Source organism: Asparagus officinalis, chromosome 4, assembly GCF_001876935.1.
Source record: "Asparagus officinalis chromosome 4, Aspof.V1, whole genome shotgun sequence".
Lineage (NCBI taxonomy): Eukaryota > Viridiplantae > Streptophyta > Magnoliopsida > Asparagales > Asparagaceae > Asparagus > Asparagus officinalis.
The window spans coordinates 57,640,747-57,655,787 of NC_033797.1; the positions used below are offsets into that span (position 1 = coordinate 57,640,747).

General features: G+C 42.8%; 1 protein-coding gene across 1 annotated transcript; it reads left to right on the forward strand.

The window, feature by feature from the left end:
- Positions 3,241–3,555, forward strand: LOC109838755 (uncharacterized mitochondrial protein AtMg00300-like). Its single transcript, XM_020407175.1, has one exon. It carries the CDS (start codon positions 3,241–3,243, stop codon positions 3,553–3,555), a length of 315 nt encoding a protein of 104 aa, XP_020262764.1.

Consider the following 15,041-nt stretch of genomic DNA (forward strand, 5'->3'; position numbering starts at 1 on the left):
GCATAGACGGATGTTTTCTGTCGATATTGTCATCATCCTAGAAGGAAATGTTTCCATCTAGAGTAATCCGTCTAGGATGCTACGTTTTTTTACTAATGTGTATCATATTCTAAGATCAATATATACAATTATTCTCTCCTAATTATCATGATATTAGAGCCTAATTAAAACCATAACCCTAAGTCAGCCACCGTCGTTGCTAGATTTGACCAGGTCAGATTTGCTCCCGCTGTTATTTGTAGGCGTCTAAAATTGCCTACGGGCCCTCACACGCAGCTCGAGACACAGAGAAGATGATGAACGCCACTATCTAAGTCACAGAAGCTTAATCGACATTGACAAGCGCATGAAGTGAGTCAACGAACCATGCGAAGCAATGAAACTTCGGAATAACGGAAACACGAACTGATCGGGAGTACCGCGTCACTTACGAAAGACGAAATACCCCCGTGTCCTGTCCACTCCACAGATGATTCAATCATAGGATCTTGTAGATCTTCTCGATGTCTTTCCAATGCATCTTGAATCGCATGATTCCGAGTTCGGACGACGAAGATACGGCTGAAACAGACAAGACGCGCAGAACTACGTTCTGAGTCTCGGCGAGACACCCACAGGTGTCTCGGCCAGGCTAAGACACCCAAGGGTGTCTCGGATTTGCTTGGCCGAGACACCCACGAGTGTCTCGGCCAGGCCGAGACACCCACGGGTGTCCGCAGACCCGAAAATACGATTTTGGTAGTTTAAAACCGTTTTTCGACCGTTAACTGCCTGTATTTGCTCCAACTGATAAAATATCATTCATGAATGTGATTAAGTGGTTACAACTAAGGATAAGAGGGAATCAGCCGTTCTTATCCGAAAATAGGGGTCCCGAAGCCTATAAATACAGCCCTAGGACCTTCATTTTTTCAAATCTATAATTCTCGAGAGTTGGCGAAGCCCTGCCGATCTGAGGGCTGAAGAGCCACAAATTTCAGAGAGGAGGAGGAGATATCAGTGAATTCTTTGGCATAAAGAAAATGTGTTCGTCAGATCTGCAGCCCGGTTCCTTCCCTTGAGATTGCCCCGTTGCGGTGATCTCGAGAAGAGTGATTATCTCGCTGTTACCGAGATAATTGCTTCGGTTTCTTGATTCCTTCGTGAATCAACGAAGCTCCGGATCTGATCTGATCGTTTGGTGGTCCACGGATATCAACGTCTCCATCACAGGTAAAGATCTCACGCAAGCAGCGGGTGATAACACCCGTTGTGTTTGTTTGAAGGAGATTATAATTTTAATTTTATTGTGTAAAGGTTTTATAAAAAGACCGATCTTTTTTTGAACTTGTTGTAACGACTAAAGTTATAATAAATTATACAATGAAGAAATCGATTTCCCACCCAAACATTATTGTCGTCAATTTGTGTTCACCACCAAACCTCATGATCATATTTTCTCTCATGTTCCTCACTCTCCTCCTTGTCAACTAGATCTCAGCCAAACCTAGTGTTAGGTTATGTGGAGTCTAACTATCCGACTTGCCCTATTTGCTTAATTGAAGAGGAGCAGTAACATTGTAGGAAAAAATGATAAAGAACAGGTTTTGGACGAAGAAAACACTTTGGAGGCTTTACGATCGATCACGAGACAAGCTGTAGTCGACCGCGAATGTGCACAAGACAGGTTGATCTTTGGATTTTTTTTGACGGTCGACCGCGACAACATGTCCGGTCGACCGCGGACCATGTAATCGATTTATGTGGTTTCTGTTGTTATGTGCAGTCAACCGCGGCGTTAAGTGCGGTCGACCGCAAGTCGAGTTTTGTGCTTGGGCTCATTTTTTCTGAATTGTTTTGAGACTCGTGTTTGTATTAACCCTTATGTTATTAAAAGGGTGATTAGGGCAACTTGTAAACTGACGAAAATAGTGAAATTTTCTCATGTGGCAGTCGTGGACGTAGTTTCTCTCATCGAGAAGTGAACCACGTAAATTCTGTGTGTTCTATGATTTGTTTTTTCCTCTCTTCACTCTCTCATATCTATTCCCAAATTACAACAGGGGCTTAAAAACCCCTAACAAGTGGTATCAGAGCTGCCAGGTTCGGCGCAGACCATTTGAGGTCAGAGATATGGAATCTGAGAAGGAGACGTCCAAGATCGAGAAGTTTGATGGGACGAACTTCGGGTTCTCGAAGATATAGATGGAAGACTACCTCTATCAAAAGGATCTATATTTGTCGTTGGGAGAGAAGCCGGCGGATATGAAGGATGCAGAGTGGAAGCTATTAGATCGGAATGCCCTTGGAGCAATTAGGTTGACCCTGTCCAAATCTGTAGCTTTCAACATCAAGAATCAGAATTCGACGGCGGATCTCATGGCTGTGTTATCTAGTATGTATGAACAACCCTCTGTGGCGAATAAGGTACATCTCATAAAGAAGCTGTTTAATTTGAGGATGTCTGAGAACCAAAAATTTAAGGAATGCCTGAATGAGTTTAATAAGATCACAGATCAACTAAACTCCGTTAATATTAAATTTGATGATAAAATTTAAGCCATGTTAATACTTGGTCAGTTGCATGATAGTTGAAAGGACATCATTATTTCGATTAGCGGATCATGTGGAAAATCAAAACTGAAGTTTTCAGACGTTGCAGACATGGTTATGACTGAGGAGATCAGAAGGCAAGAAGGAGTTTCTAATTCAGGGTCGGGCATTGAATGTTGAGAGCAGAGGTAGAAACAGAAACAGAAATAAAGGGAATAATCGTGGAAGACCTAATTCGAGGAACGACAAGTCAAGGTCCAGAAATCACAAAAGTAAGAAAGAGATTGACTACTGGAACTATGGCAAGTTTGAGCATTATGAGAATCAGTGCAGAGAACCCAAGAAAGATAAAGAGAGCAAGACTGAAGCGAACGTCGCCTCGGGAGATGCCCTTATTTGCTCATTGGAGAGCAAGACATAATCGTGGGTGCTGGATTCAGGAGCTTCATTTCATGCTACCTCAAATAGAGATTTATTTGAGAACTATGTTTTAGGAAACTTAGAAAAAGTCTACCTTGGTGATGATCAACCGTGTGATGTAGTTGGAAAAGGAAAAGTGCAGATTAAACTCAATGGGTCTATATGGAAGCTGAATGGTGTAAGACATGTTCATAGCTTGAGGAAGAATCTGATCTCCATAGGACAGTTGGCAAAAGAGGGATATATATCAATCTTCGCATGTGATATGTGGAAGTCACCAAGGGATCTATGATTGTAGCCCATGGTACGAAGAGTGGATCTATCTATGTAACGACAGATGCACGTGGATCCATTGCAGTGGTTGAGAGCAAGGAAGATCCAAATTTGTGGCACCAAAGACTTGGTCACAGGAGTAGCAAAGGCCTGAAGATTATGCAATCGAATAGAAAGTTACCAGGTTTGAGGTCAGCTGATTTTGATTTATATGAAAGTTGCATCTTTGGGAAACAGAAGAGAATAAGCTTCAAAAGAGTTGGCAGAACTCCGAAGGAAGAGAAGCTTGAGCTAGTTCATACAGATGTGTGGGGTCCAGCATCAGTCTAGTCTACTGGTGGAAGGTTATATTTTGTGACATTCATAGACGATCACTCGAGAAAAACTTGGGTCTATTTCATAAAACACAAATCAGAAGTGTTCGAAGTCTTCAAAAGGTGGAAGGCTATGGTAGAAAATGAAACAGGTTTGAAGATCAAGAAGCTTCGATCAGATAATGGCAGTGAATATGAAGATTCAGAGTTCAAGAAGTTTTGCTATGATAGTGACATCAAATTGGAGAGAACAGTGTCAGGTACACCTCAGCAGAACGACATAGCAGAACGAATAAATAGAACATTGATTGAAAGAGCCAGAAGCATGCGACTACAAGCAGGACTCCCAAAGCAATTCTGGACAGAAGCAGTCAACACAGCTGCCTACCTGATCAACAAGGGATCATCAGTGCCTTTGGAGCACAAAATATTTGAAGAAGTATGGAGTGGAAAGAATGTAAACATTTCTCACCTAAGAGTTTTTGGCTGCGTTTCATATGTTCATTTGAGTGATCATGTTAGAAACAAACTTGACTCTAAGTCTTTGAAGTGTTATTTCATTAGCTATGGTTGTGATGAGTTTGGCTATAAGTTCTTGGATGAGCAGAATAAGAAAGTTATCAGAAGCAGGGATGTTGTCTTCAATGAAGACATCCTCTACAAAGATCGTGATGCTGTTCAATCCACTAATTCGGTGCAGCATGGGTCTACATACTTCGAGCCAGATGATGTTCTAGATGGAAGCAGCCCTGAAGCCAGTTCTGATGAGGAAGCAGCAAAAGAGGCTGGAGAAGAGATGATGGAGGAGATTACTTCAGAGAGGACAAATGAAGATGCAGATCCTAATTCACCCGTTAGAGAGTTGAGGCGGTCAGCAAGTGAGATCATTACAGCCCAGAGCTCATTTGAACTACTTATTATTAAGTGATGGTGGAGAGCCAAAAAGCTATGATGATGCATGTCGAGTAGATGATGCAAGCAAGTGAGAGCTTGCTATGAAAGGTGAAATAAAGTCATTGAACTCTAACAAGACTTGGGAACTTACGAAGTTGTTAGTGGGAAAGAAAGCCTTGAGTAACAAATGGGTATAAAGAATCAAGGAGGAACATGATGGTTCAAAGAGATACAAGGCAAGATTGATGATTAAAGGATTTCAGCAGAAAGAATGAGTTGACTATACAAAAATCTTCTCTCATGTAGTCAAATTGACTACTATCAGATCGATTCTGAGTATTATTACAGCTGAAGATCTACATCTCGAGCAATTAGATGTGAAGACAGCTTTCCTCCACGGTGACCTAGAGGAAGAAATATACATGCAACAGCTATAAGGGTTCACTCAGAAAGGTAAAGAAAAGATGGTATGTAGATTGAAAAAGAGCTTGTATGGTCTGAAACAAGCTCCAAGGCAATGGTACAAAAAGTTCGATGGATTCATACACAGGAACGGATACTCCAGGTGCAATGCTGATCATTATTGTTTCTTCAAAAAGTTTGACACTAGTTACATTATTTTGTTACTATACGTTGACGACATGCTAGTAGCCGGTTCAGACATGGGTGAGATCAAGAACCTGAAGAAGCAGTTGTCAAGTGAGTTTGACATGAAGGACTTAGGCACAGCGAAGCAGATATTGGGGATGAAGATTAGCAGAGATAAGTTTTTGGGCACATTACGGTTATCTCAGGCCGATTACATTAGACGGATGCTTGAGAGGTTTGGAATGAGTGGTGCTAAGGCTGTTAGCACACCTTTAGCTAATCATTTCATGTTGACCAAAGAGCAGTGTCCAGTGACTGATGAGGAAAAAAATACATGATGAAGTTTCCTTATGCTTCAACCATTGGAAGCCTTATGTATGCTATGGTGTGCACGAGACCTGACATTACCCATGCAGTGGGAGCTGTGAGTAGATTCATGTCAGATCCAGGAGAGCATCATTAGGAAGCAGTAAAGTGGATTCTAAGGCATCTGCGAGGTACAATAGAAAATTGTCTATGCTTCAAGAGAGGCAAATTGGTTCTGTAGGGATTTGTTGATGCAGACTATGCTGGTGAGATAGATCAGAGGAGGAGCACTACGAGGTATGTGTTCACATTGGGTACTACTACCATCAATTGGGTCTCTCAGTTGCAGAAGATCGTTGCTATGTCGACTACAGAGACATAATATGTTGTTGTGATAGAGGCTAGCAAAGAGATGATATGGTTGCAGGGATTCTTGAAGGAGTTGGGACTGAAAAGTGAGAAGAGTGTTTTACGTGTCTTACACTGTGACAGCCAGAGCGCCATCCATTTGGCCTTTCATGCAGGACCAAATATATACAGGTTCGTTATCACTTTATAAGGTCAACATTGGATGATGACATGTTGGAATTTGTGAAGATTCAAGGAAGAAAGAACCTGGCTGATATGCTTACGAAGGGTGTCACTACGAAGAAACTGAAGTTGTGTTCAACTTCAATTGACCTCATTACTTGATGATATGGGAGGCCGTCGCCACAAGGAAAGGTGGTGAAGATTGAAAGTTAGTCTCCAAGTGGAAGATTGTTAGGCTATGTGGAGTCTAACTATCCGACTTTCCCTATTTGCTTAATTGAAGAGGAACAGTAACATTGCAGGAAAAAATGATGAAGTACAGGTTCTGGACAAAGGAAACACTTTGGAGGCTTTACGGTCGATCGCGAGACAAGCTGCGGTCAACCGCGAACGTGCACAAGATAGGGTGGTCTCTGGATTTTTTGACGGTCGACCGCGGCAACATGTCCGGTCAATCGCGGACCCTGTAATCGATTTACGTGGTTTCTATCGTTTTGTCTGGTCGATCGCGACGTCAAGTGCGGTCGACTGCGAGTCGAGTTTTGGGCCTGGGCTCGTTTTTTCTGAACTGTTTGAGATTCCTATTTGTATTAACCCTTATGTTATTAAAAGGGTGATTGGGGCAACTTGTAAACTGACGAAAATAGTGAAATTTTCTCCTGCGGCAGCCATGGACGTAGCTTCTCTCATCGAGAAGTGAACTACGTAAATTCTGTGTGTTCTGTGATTTGTTTTTTCCTCTCTTCCCTCTCTCATATTTATTTACAAATCGCAACAAGGGCTTGAAAAACCCAAACGCCTAGCCCCTAACCTTGCTACTTCGTGGTACTATTTATTCAAGTATCATTGTTCATTGTCGGTTACTGTTCATGGACGATATTGTTTATCCGTAGGCTGTTCATTACTGTTGTAGGCTGTCTAAAAATCACAACAGATAGCTGATCCCCATCAAACACCGATGACGGAAGTTACAATCTGACGACTTCCATAAGGCTATAATTTGAGGACTTTCACGTAGATCGCTGAAGGTTACAATCTGACGACTGTAGGCGTCAAAAAATGCTGAAAGATATCCAAATACAGCTCAAGAGGAAATCATCCAAAAAGGCAGAAGAACATAAGTCTTTACTGTCTCGCACGCGAGACAGACTTGACTGTCTCGCCGTGCGAGACAGTCTGTCTTTACTGTCTCGCGGGCGAGACAGACTTTTACTGTCTCGCCCACGCGAGACAGTCTTTGCTGTCTCGCCCACGTGAGACAGTCTTTGCTGTCTCGCCCACACGAGACAGTCTTTGCTGTCTCGCCGTACGAGACAGAATTTACTGTCTCGCACGTAAGACAGCTTTCAGATGGTCAAAACTACCTTTGCAACTGCCCTACACGTGGCCACTAACTGTTCAAGAACGTGGGAAACGTCGTGGGCGAGAATCACGTGGATAACTGCCAAAATAACGGAGTTTGAAACGTGGGAAGGCAGTTAAAACGAAAACTGCCTGCGGTTACTATTTCCGAGACAGTATTTACTATCTCGCGGGTCGAGACAGCAAACACTGTCTCGCCCAGCGAGACAGCAAACACTGTCTCGCGAACCTGTTTTCTACCAACTGTTCTTGGAGGTTATAAATACCCTCCTAAGGCCATTTTTCGGAGAGGCGGATTATTTTTGAGCACCTCAAAGCAATCCAGAGCAGAGAGAGGGCAGAGGTCTTAAACTTTCGGCCACTCCTTGATAATCAGGCTTTGACTTGATTTCAAGAAGAACGACTATCTTACTTCGATAAGATATCGTTTCAATTTCTCACTTCGATAAACGAAGTCAGAATCATAAACCCCTCACGGTTCAATCAGAATCTGTGACTTGGTGGTCCACGAGTCAAAGCGCTCCCGGCACAGGCAAAGATCCCACGCAAGCAGCGATCCAAACAACGGTCCTGCGTTTGTTTCTCAAGAGTTGTAATTTTCCTTTTGTTGTGTAAAAGAAGTCTTATAAAAAGACTATTTCTTTTGAATTTATTGTAATCGACCGAAGATATAATGAATTCCACAACGAAACCAACTTTTGACGCAAACAAGCTGGTGACCACAGTGGGAGCCAACGGTCTCGCTGCCGAGACCGTCGTGTCGCAGCCGATCAAGATTCCAGTTGAATCTATGGTCGAATACGAATTCGACCAGATCAAGTTTGAGGAATATCTCTCATCATCCTCTTCAAGATCTTCATTATCTCGCAAGTACAAGAGGATCTCACAATTGAGGAAGAGTTGCATGCCAAAGAAGGCACAAAATGAAGACTCTCGCTTGATTGTTGCTGAGAATTTCACTCGCAATACTTCTGCTCACAATGGCTCTTATCTAGTTAAAGAGTCATCGAATCAAAGCCCGCCGGCATTAACGAAAAGAGCTCGTCGGAGACAACGTCAACGCCGTGCTCGCCAAATGGCTAAAGCCTTGGAACAAACCGACGGGGTTCGTTACCACGCGGACCTAGAGTCGAGGAGACATCGAGTGGTTCAGTTGTCTCAACAACCAATCACTCGTATCTCTGCTAAAACAACGACGGATGAATGGACTATTGTCAAAAAGACTCGTTCGACCCTCAAAGAACGTATACAAAAACGTCGTGCAAAAGCTGCTAATGCCCATGCTCTCTCACAACAAAGACGAGAAAAGAGAAAGGAAATGGTGACCAAAGAATCACCAAAACTTCGTCAAGTTTGGATTCCAAAGTCTGGACTTATGCAAAATCAGCATTCGGAGCCCGTTAAGACCCCATACCCGCAAATGGGTGGTTTCAGACGTGCGACTCCCAACATAACCTTGGATCGCTCAAAGACAAAAATAAATTGTCCTGAGAATGCCAACAAGGTTTTATACCCCCAGAAGAAGACGCATTCACCAAATGATATCGTCATACCTGGGAGATCATACCAACAGACGATACGATTTTTTGGCAATCATACCAATGAATCGTATTATCAAATTGAGGTTGTGAATAATTTTCGAAAGAGAGTTATTCGAGAAATAAACTCTCGGTGTTCCTGTGCGCGACTCGTTAAAGCAGCATTATCAGGATGTGATTGTTTCAAACGAGAAGCCATCCCACGAAGAGTCTCTGTATCGTCGAAGCCTAAGCCGAGACATTTCCGCGAGAGAAAATCAGCTGCTCAAGATGATGAATTCCCTGAAGTCACCATCAACATGGCTGACAAGAGGAAGTCTAAATGGCACTCGAGTGAATCAAGACCCGATTTTTCCTCGGGAGGAAAAGTCAATTCAAGAATTGCCCGACGGAAGTCTCGACTCCGACCAGGAGCTATCAAGAGAATGCATGAAGGGATGTCGTCAGAGGATGAACTCTCGGACACTTATTCTGCAATCGCTTCTGATGATACAATGTCTAGCACAGGACAAATCAGAGAAGTATTCACAATCACTGCTGATCAGTTCACTCAAATACTTCAGGAAGCTCTAGCCAAACAACGTGATGAAATTAGAGCTGAAGTGAAGACAGAAATAAAGTTGGCTATCCAACAAATGAGAGAACTGATAACTCAACAGCCTCAACCTCCTAAGTCCAATCAGCGATTTGAATCCAGCCACCACACTCGGAATGTTGTAGATGACAGTGATCCAGAGGTGGATGAAGTCATTATGGCTGATACACCTCCCAATGGCAATAACGCTGGGGGTGGTTTAACGGATCCTCCCAATAACGATATTGGGGGTGGTTCAATAGCACCTCTCACTGGGGGTGGTCCAATTATCTTTACTCGACATCATTCAGAAAGAAATGAAGACGATGACGGGAAAATGCAAAAACTTGAAGACAAAATCAATGCTTTGATGACGGCTCAAGAAGTTAAGAAGACGGGTATTCCATGTCCTTATCCGAGGGAATGGGATTCAATACCATACCCGACCAAATTCAATCTGATTAACTTCACACCGTTTGAAGGGAAGAGTTCGCCGATTCAACACTTGATTTATTTCAAGTCTCATTTGGGCATAATCTCTGGAAACGAGGCCTTAATGATCCGGTCATTCGTTGGCACCCTTCGTGGGCCCGCCTTCGATTGGTACCGACGGCTCAAGCCAGGGAGCATCAATTGCTGGGATGACATGGAAAGTTTGTTCCTCAGCAACTTCTTTGATGATGACACCGAAGTGTCAATCGGAACCCTTCTAGATGAGAAGCAAAAAGACGGAGAGTCAGTTGACAACTTTGTCAAACGTTTCCGTAACAAAGCAATGAATTGCAGAGATCCTATCACGAAGGAGTTCATCCTGCAAACATGCCACAATAACCTCTCCATCGATGTCTTGGAAGCTCTGGGGGTCGTGCCATCCACAACTTGGAAGGAGTTAAAATCTCGGGGTGAACAAGCTGAGCACTTTCTTAAAAGAAAGAAAGCTGAGAGAGGCCAACCAATGACATCTGCAATCATTGAGAATGCGACTCTCGATCCGAGGTTTCAAAAGGAATATTCTTTCGAAGATGATGAAGCTCCAGCCATCTTGGAATACCTCCTCGCTAATGACAAAATCGAGCTACCACCTATTAAAGATCAGGATGGTGCTAAAATGATTATGGATCCAAATTACTGTGCGTACCACAGAAGGGTTCTTCATCCCACTGAGATTTGCTTTGGACTCAAAAATAAGATCCAAGCCCTAATTGACTCCGGCGTCATAACGACGAAAGAAGTCGAGTAAAGACGACCATATAACTCCATTGGGTACACGAGTATAAACTGTTTCCCCTCACTCCGAAAAGTATACGAGTATAAACTGCTCCTCGATACTCCAAAAGGTATATGAGTCTAAACTATTTCCTTTCCTTAACGGGAAGTTCCTGGAGAATCCTATATTCTTAAGGATAACCCGAACATATGACTGAGGTTAACGTACTCCTCGTTATACCCAGTTTTACAAAGAAAGCTGGGGGTCGATAATTCATGTAATGGGAAGTTCCTGGAAGAATGTTAAATATAATATTCTTAGGGATAACCCGATTATTATGGACAGAATGATAAATACTAAGCTCCTATTATGATTTTCGAACACTCTTTTGCTGAGATGAGATTCGATCACTTCGTTAGATCAATCTTCCCTCACAAAACCCATTTGGTCAAACCTTTAAACAGTTAGGACCGAAGCCAAAATCCCCTCTCGATTCGTTCCATGAACGAGAGGTCCACAAATTGAACGATCAAACCTTTAAACAGTTAGGATCGTCTCAAATTCCCATTTTGGTCAAACCTTTAAACAGTTAGGACCAAAGCCAAAATCCCCTCTCGATTCGTTCCATGAACGAGAGGTCCACAAATTGAACGATCAAACCTTTAAACAGTTAGGATCGTCTCAAATTCCCATTTGGTCAAACCTTTAAACAGTTAGGACCAAAGCCAAAATCCCCTCTCGATTCGTTCCATGAACGAGAGGTCCACAAATTGAACGATCAAACCTTTAAACAGTTAGGATCGTCTCAAATTCCCATTTGGTCAAACCTTTAAACAGTTAGGACCAAAGCCAAAATCCCCTCTCGATTCGTTCCATGAACGAGAGGTCCACAAATTGAACGATCAAACCTTTAAACAGTTAGGATCGTCTCAAATTCCCATTTGGTCAAACCTTTAAACAGTTAGGACCAAAGCCAAAATCCCCTCTCGATTCGTTCCATGAACGAGAGGTCCACAAATTGAACGATCAAACCTTTAAACAGTTAGGATCGTCTCAAATTCCCATCTTGGTCAAACCTTTAAACAGTTAGGACCAAAGCCAAAATCCCCTCTCGATTCGTTCCATGAACGAGAGGTCCACAAATTGAACGATCAAACCTTTAAACAGTTAGGATCGTCTCAAATTCCCATCTTGGTCAAACCTTTAAACAGTTAGGACCAAAGCCAAAATCCCCTCTCGATTCGTTCCATGAACGAGAGGTCCACAAATTGAACGATCAAACCTTTAAACAGTTAGGATCGTCTCAAATTCCCATCTTGGTCAAACCTTTAAACATCGTAAGTAAGATCTATCTTATCCAAAGCATCCCAGAACTCCTCTATAAAAGATTGAGTCTGGAATACTTTGGAGGGGGTATTTGTAGGCGTCAAAAAATGCTGAAAGATATCCAAATACAGCTCAAGAGGAAATCATCCAAAAAAGGCAGAAGAACACAAGTCTTGACTGTCTCGCCGTGCGAGACAGACTTGACTGTCTCGCCGTGCGAGACAGACTTGACTGTCTCGCCGTGCGAGACAGTCTTTACTGTCTCGCTGGCGAGACAGACTTTTACTATCTCGCCCACGCGAGACAGTCTTTACTGTCTCGCTGGCGAGACAGACTTTTACTGTCTCGCCCACGCGAGACAGTCTTTACTGTCTAGCTTTCAGATGGTCAAAACTACCTTTACAACTGCCCTACACGTGGCCACTAACTGTTCAAGAACGTGGGAAACGTCGTGGGCGAGAATCACGTGGATAACTGCCAAAATAACGGAGTTTGAAACGTGGGAAGACAGTTAAAACGAAAACTGCCTGCGGTTACTGTTTCCGAGACAGTATTTACTGTCTCGCGGGTCGAGACAGCAAACACTGTCTCGCCCAGCGAGACAGCAAACACTGTCTCGCCCAGCGAGACAGCAAACACTGTCTCGCCCAGCGAGACAGCAAACACTGTCTCGCGAACCTGTTTTCTACCAACTGTTCTTGGAGGTTATAAATACCCTCCTAAGGCCATTTTTCGGAGAGGCGGATCATTTTTGAGCACTTCAAAGCAATCCAAAGCAGAGAGAGGGCAGAGGTCTTGAACTTTCGGCCACTCCTTGATAATCAGGCTTTGACTTGATTTCAAGAAGAACGACTATCTTACTTCGATAAGATATCGTTTCAATTTCTCACTTCGATAAACGAAGTCAGAATCATAAACCCATCACGACAGGCAAAGATCCCACGAAAGCAGTGATCCAAACAACGATCCTGCGTTTATTTTCTCAAGAGTTGTAATTTTCTTTTTGTTGTGGAAAAGAGTCTTATAAAAAGGCTGTTTTCTTTGAATTTATTGTAATCGACCGAAGATATAATGAATTCGACAACAAATTCGACTTTTGGCGAAAACAACGACCTTCACGACAACTGATGAAAGCTCTAATTCAACAGCCTTCACAATCGATATCAGGAGTTACAATCTGATGACTTTCATATTTTCAAGGAGCCAAGGCGAATGTTACAAGGTGACGATCTTTGCAACGCTCTAGCAAAAGAGACTACAAATTGACGGTCTCTTCATATTAAAACGCAGATATCTCTCAAACCGTAAGGAATTTGGTGAAACGGATGAAGCGAACCAAAGCCTTTGGCTTGGTTCGGATGGCTCCATCTCGTCGAGATAGCCGATTTTCATATATAATTCGTCCAATTCCGACGTACAGTTTGAAAGTTATGACATGTTCTTCGCAGCAAGTTATGTTCTGAAGTCCGTCTGCAAGACCGGACTTCGTCAGAACATTGGAGTTAGCCTAAAGCTCGCCAAGCCCGCCTAAGGTTCGCCTCTGCATTACAGAGTCAAAACGCACAGGTCGAACCAGCGTTATAACCTCAAAACGCAGAGGTTATCCTCGTGATATAACATCAAAACGCAGAGTTACGGCCCAACTGTGCGTTTTCTGCCTAAAACAGGCTCAACTCTGCGTTTTTAGCCTAAAATACAGAGTTCATCTCTAAAACAACACGACCTGTGCGTTCTCAGCCTAAAACAGGCCCAACTCTGCGTTTTCAGCCTAAAACACAGAGTTCATCTCTAAAACAGCACGGCCTGTGCGTTTCAACTCCCAGCGAGCGCCCAACTCTGCGTCTCATCTCTAAGATGCAGAGTTAAGGTCCAGAACGCCAATTTAGGCATTTAACTCGTTCAAACACGAACTGAACAGTTCCAGGAATTGTTTTTCCCCACGATTTAAGGGATTTCCGCCCCACTTAGGAGCGGATTAAGGGGCAGTTACCACCCTTAATCCCCTATAAATATGAGAAACTCAATTGAGTTAAGGGATGGGATTTTGTCTCATCAATAGAGGGAGATTCGGTCAAGGGCTGGCTTTTGGGATCTTAGACTTGGCAGTAAAGGGGGAATTTCTTGGAGATCGGCATCATTCTCTAACGGAGATCATCTTCAAGATCGGCAACAGGAGCATTCTCTTGGTTGATTAACCGAACTTTCGGTTCAAATCAATTCTTTTTCAAGAGTCCAAACTCGTTCAGAGTTATCAACTCGATCAGAGTTCAAAACTTGCTCTGCAAGTTCTTCTAAAACTCGCTCTGAGTTATTAACTCGTTAAGAGTTATTTTCAAACTTGCCACGTAAGTTCTCCACAACGTCAAATCGTGAGGAGAAGACCACGTTCCAGTGAATCAAGACGTGCGGATCGTCAACGGAGAGCAAACTCGACGCGAGCATTCGAGGGAGGCACTCTATTGCCACCAAGAAGAACCCAGTTTTAAACAAAGGGGAGAATCAAATTCATTCTCCTCTCTTTTGTAATCGGAATCCAAATTGTAATTGATTTTGAGAGAATACAAGTCAATTTTTCTTTCATTGTCCTTTTACTACAAATTTTCCAACAAACAACTGTTTATTGTTCATTGTATTGTTTATCATTATTGTTCATTGGTTATTTTTTATCGACATCCTTTCTTGTGCTTCCCATAGTTTAGATCTTGTCAACGCTATCCGTTGTCATGATCCGATCACTTTAACATTTGTCGCTACTCCATCATGTTTTGCTATCTTTATCATGAACAAGTAAGGTACTTCTTCTGGAGTTTGTTGCAACTGTAAGCTTGACGGACACTAGATGCGAGATTGCCTAGCATCACCTTTGGGTCCATGCACAAATTGTAAGCTTTTAGGATACTGGCTGCGAAATTGTCCTACAAAGGCTTCATATCATCCTCGGAATATGGTTACTTGTCAAACTATTTCTGCTTCCAACTGTCTTTACACTACTCAAATATCCATCATTGATAGTCTTGCTGCACAAAATCTCGTTATAACTGAGACTCTTTCCAGTTCTGATTGCTCTACCTGCTACTTTAGGTAACTCAACTCCTTGGATATTTGATTCAGGTGCCTCACTACACATGATCCTTAACCATACTTTGATTCAAAATCGCACTCTTATTACATCTTCA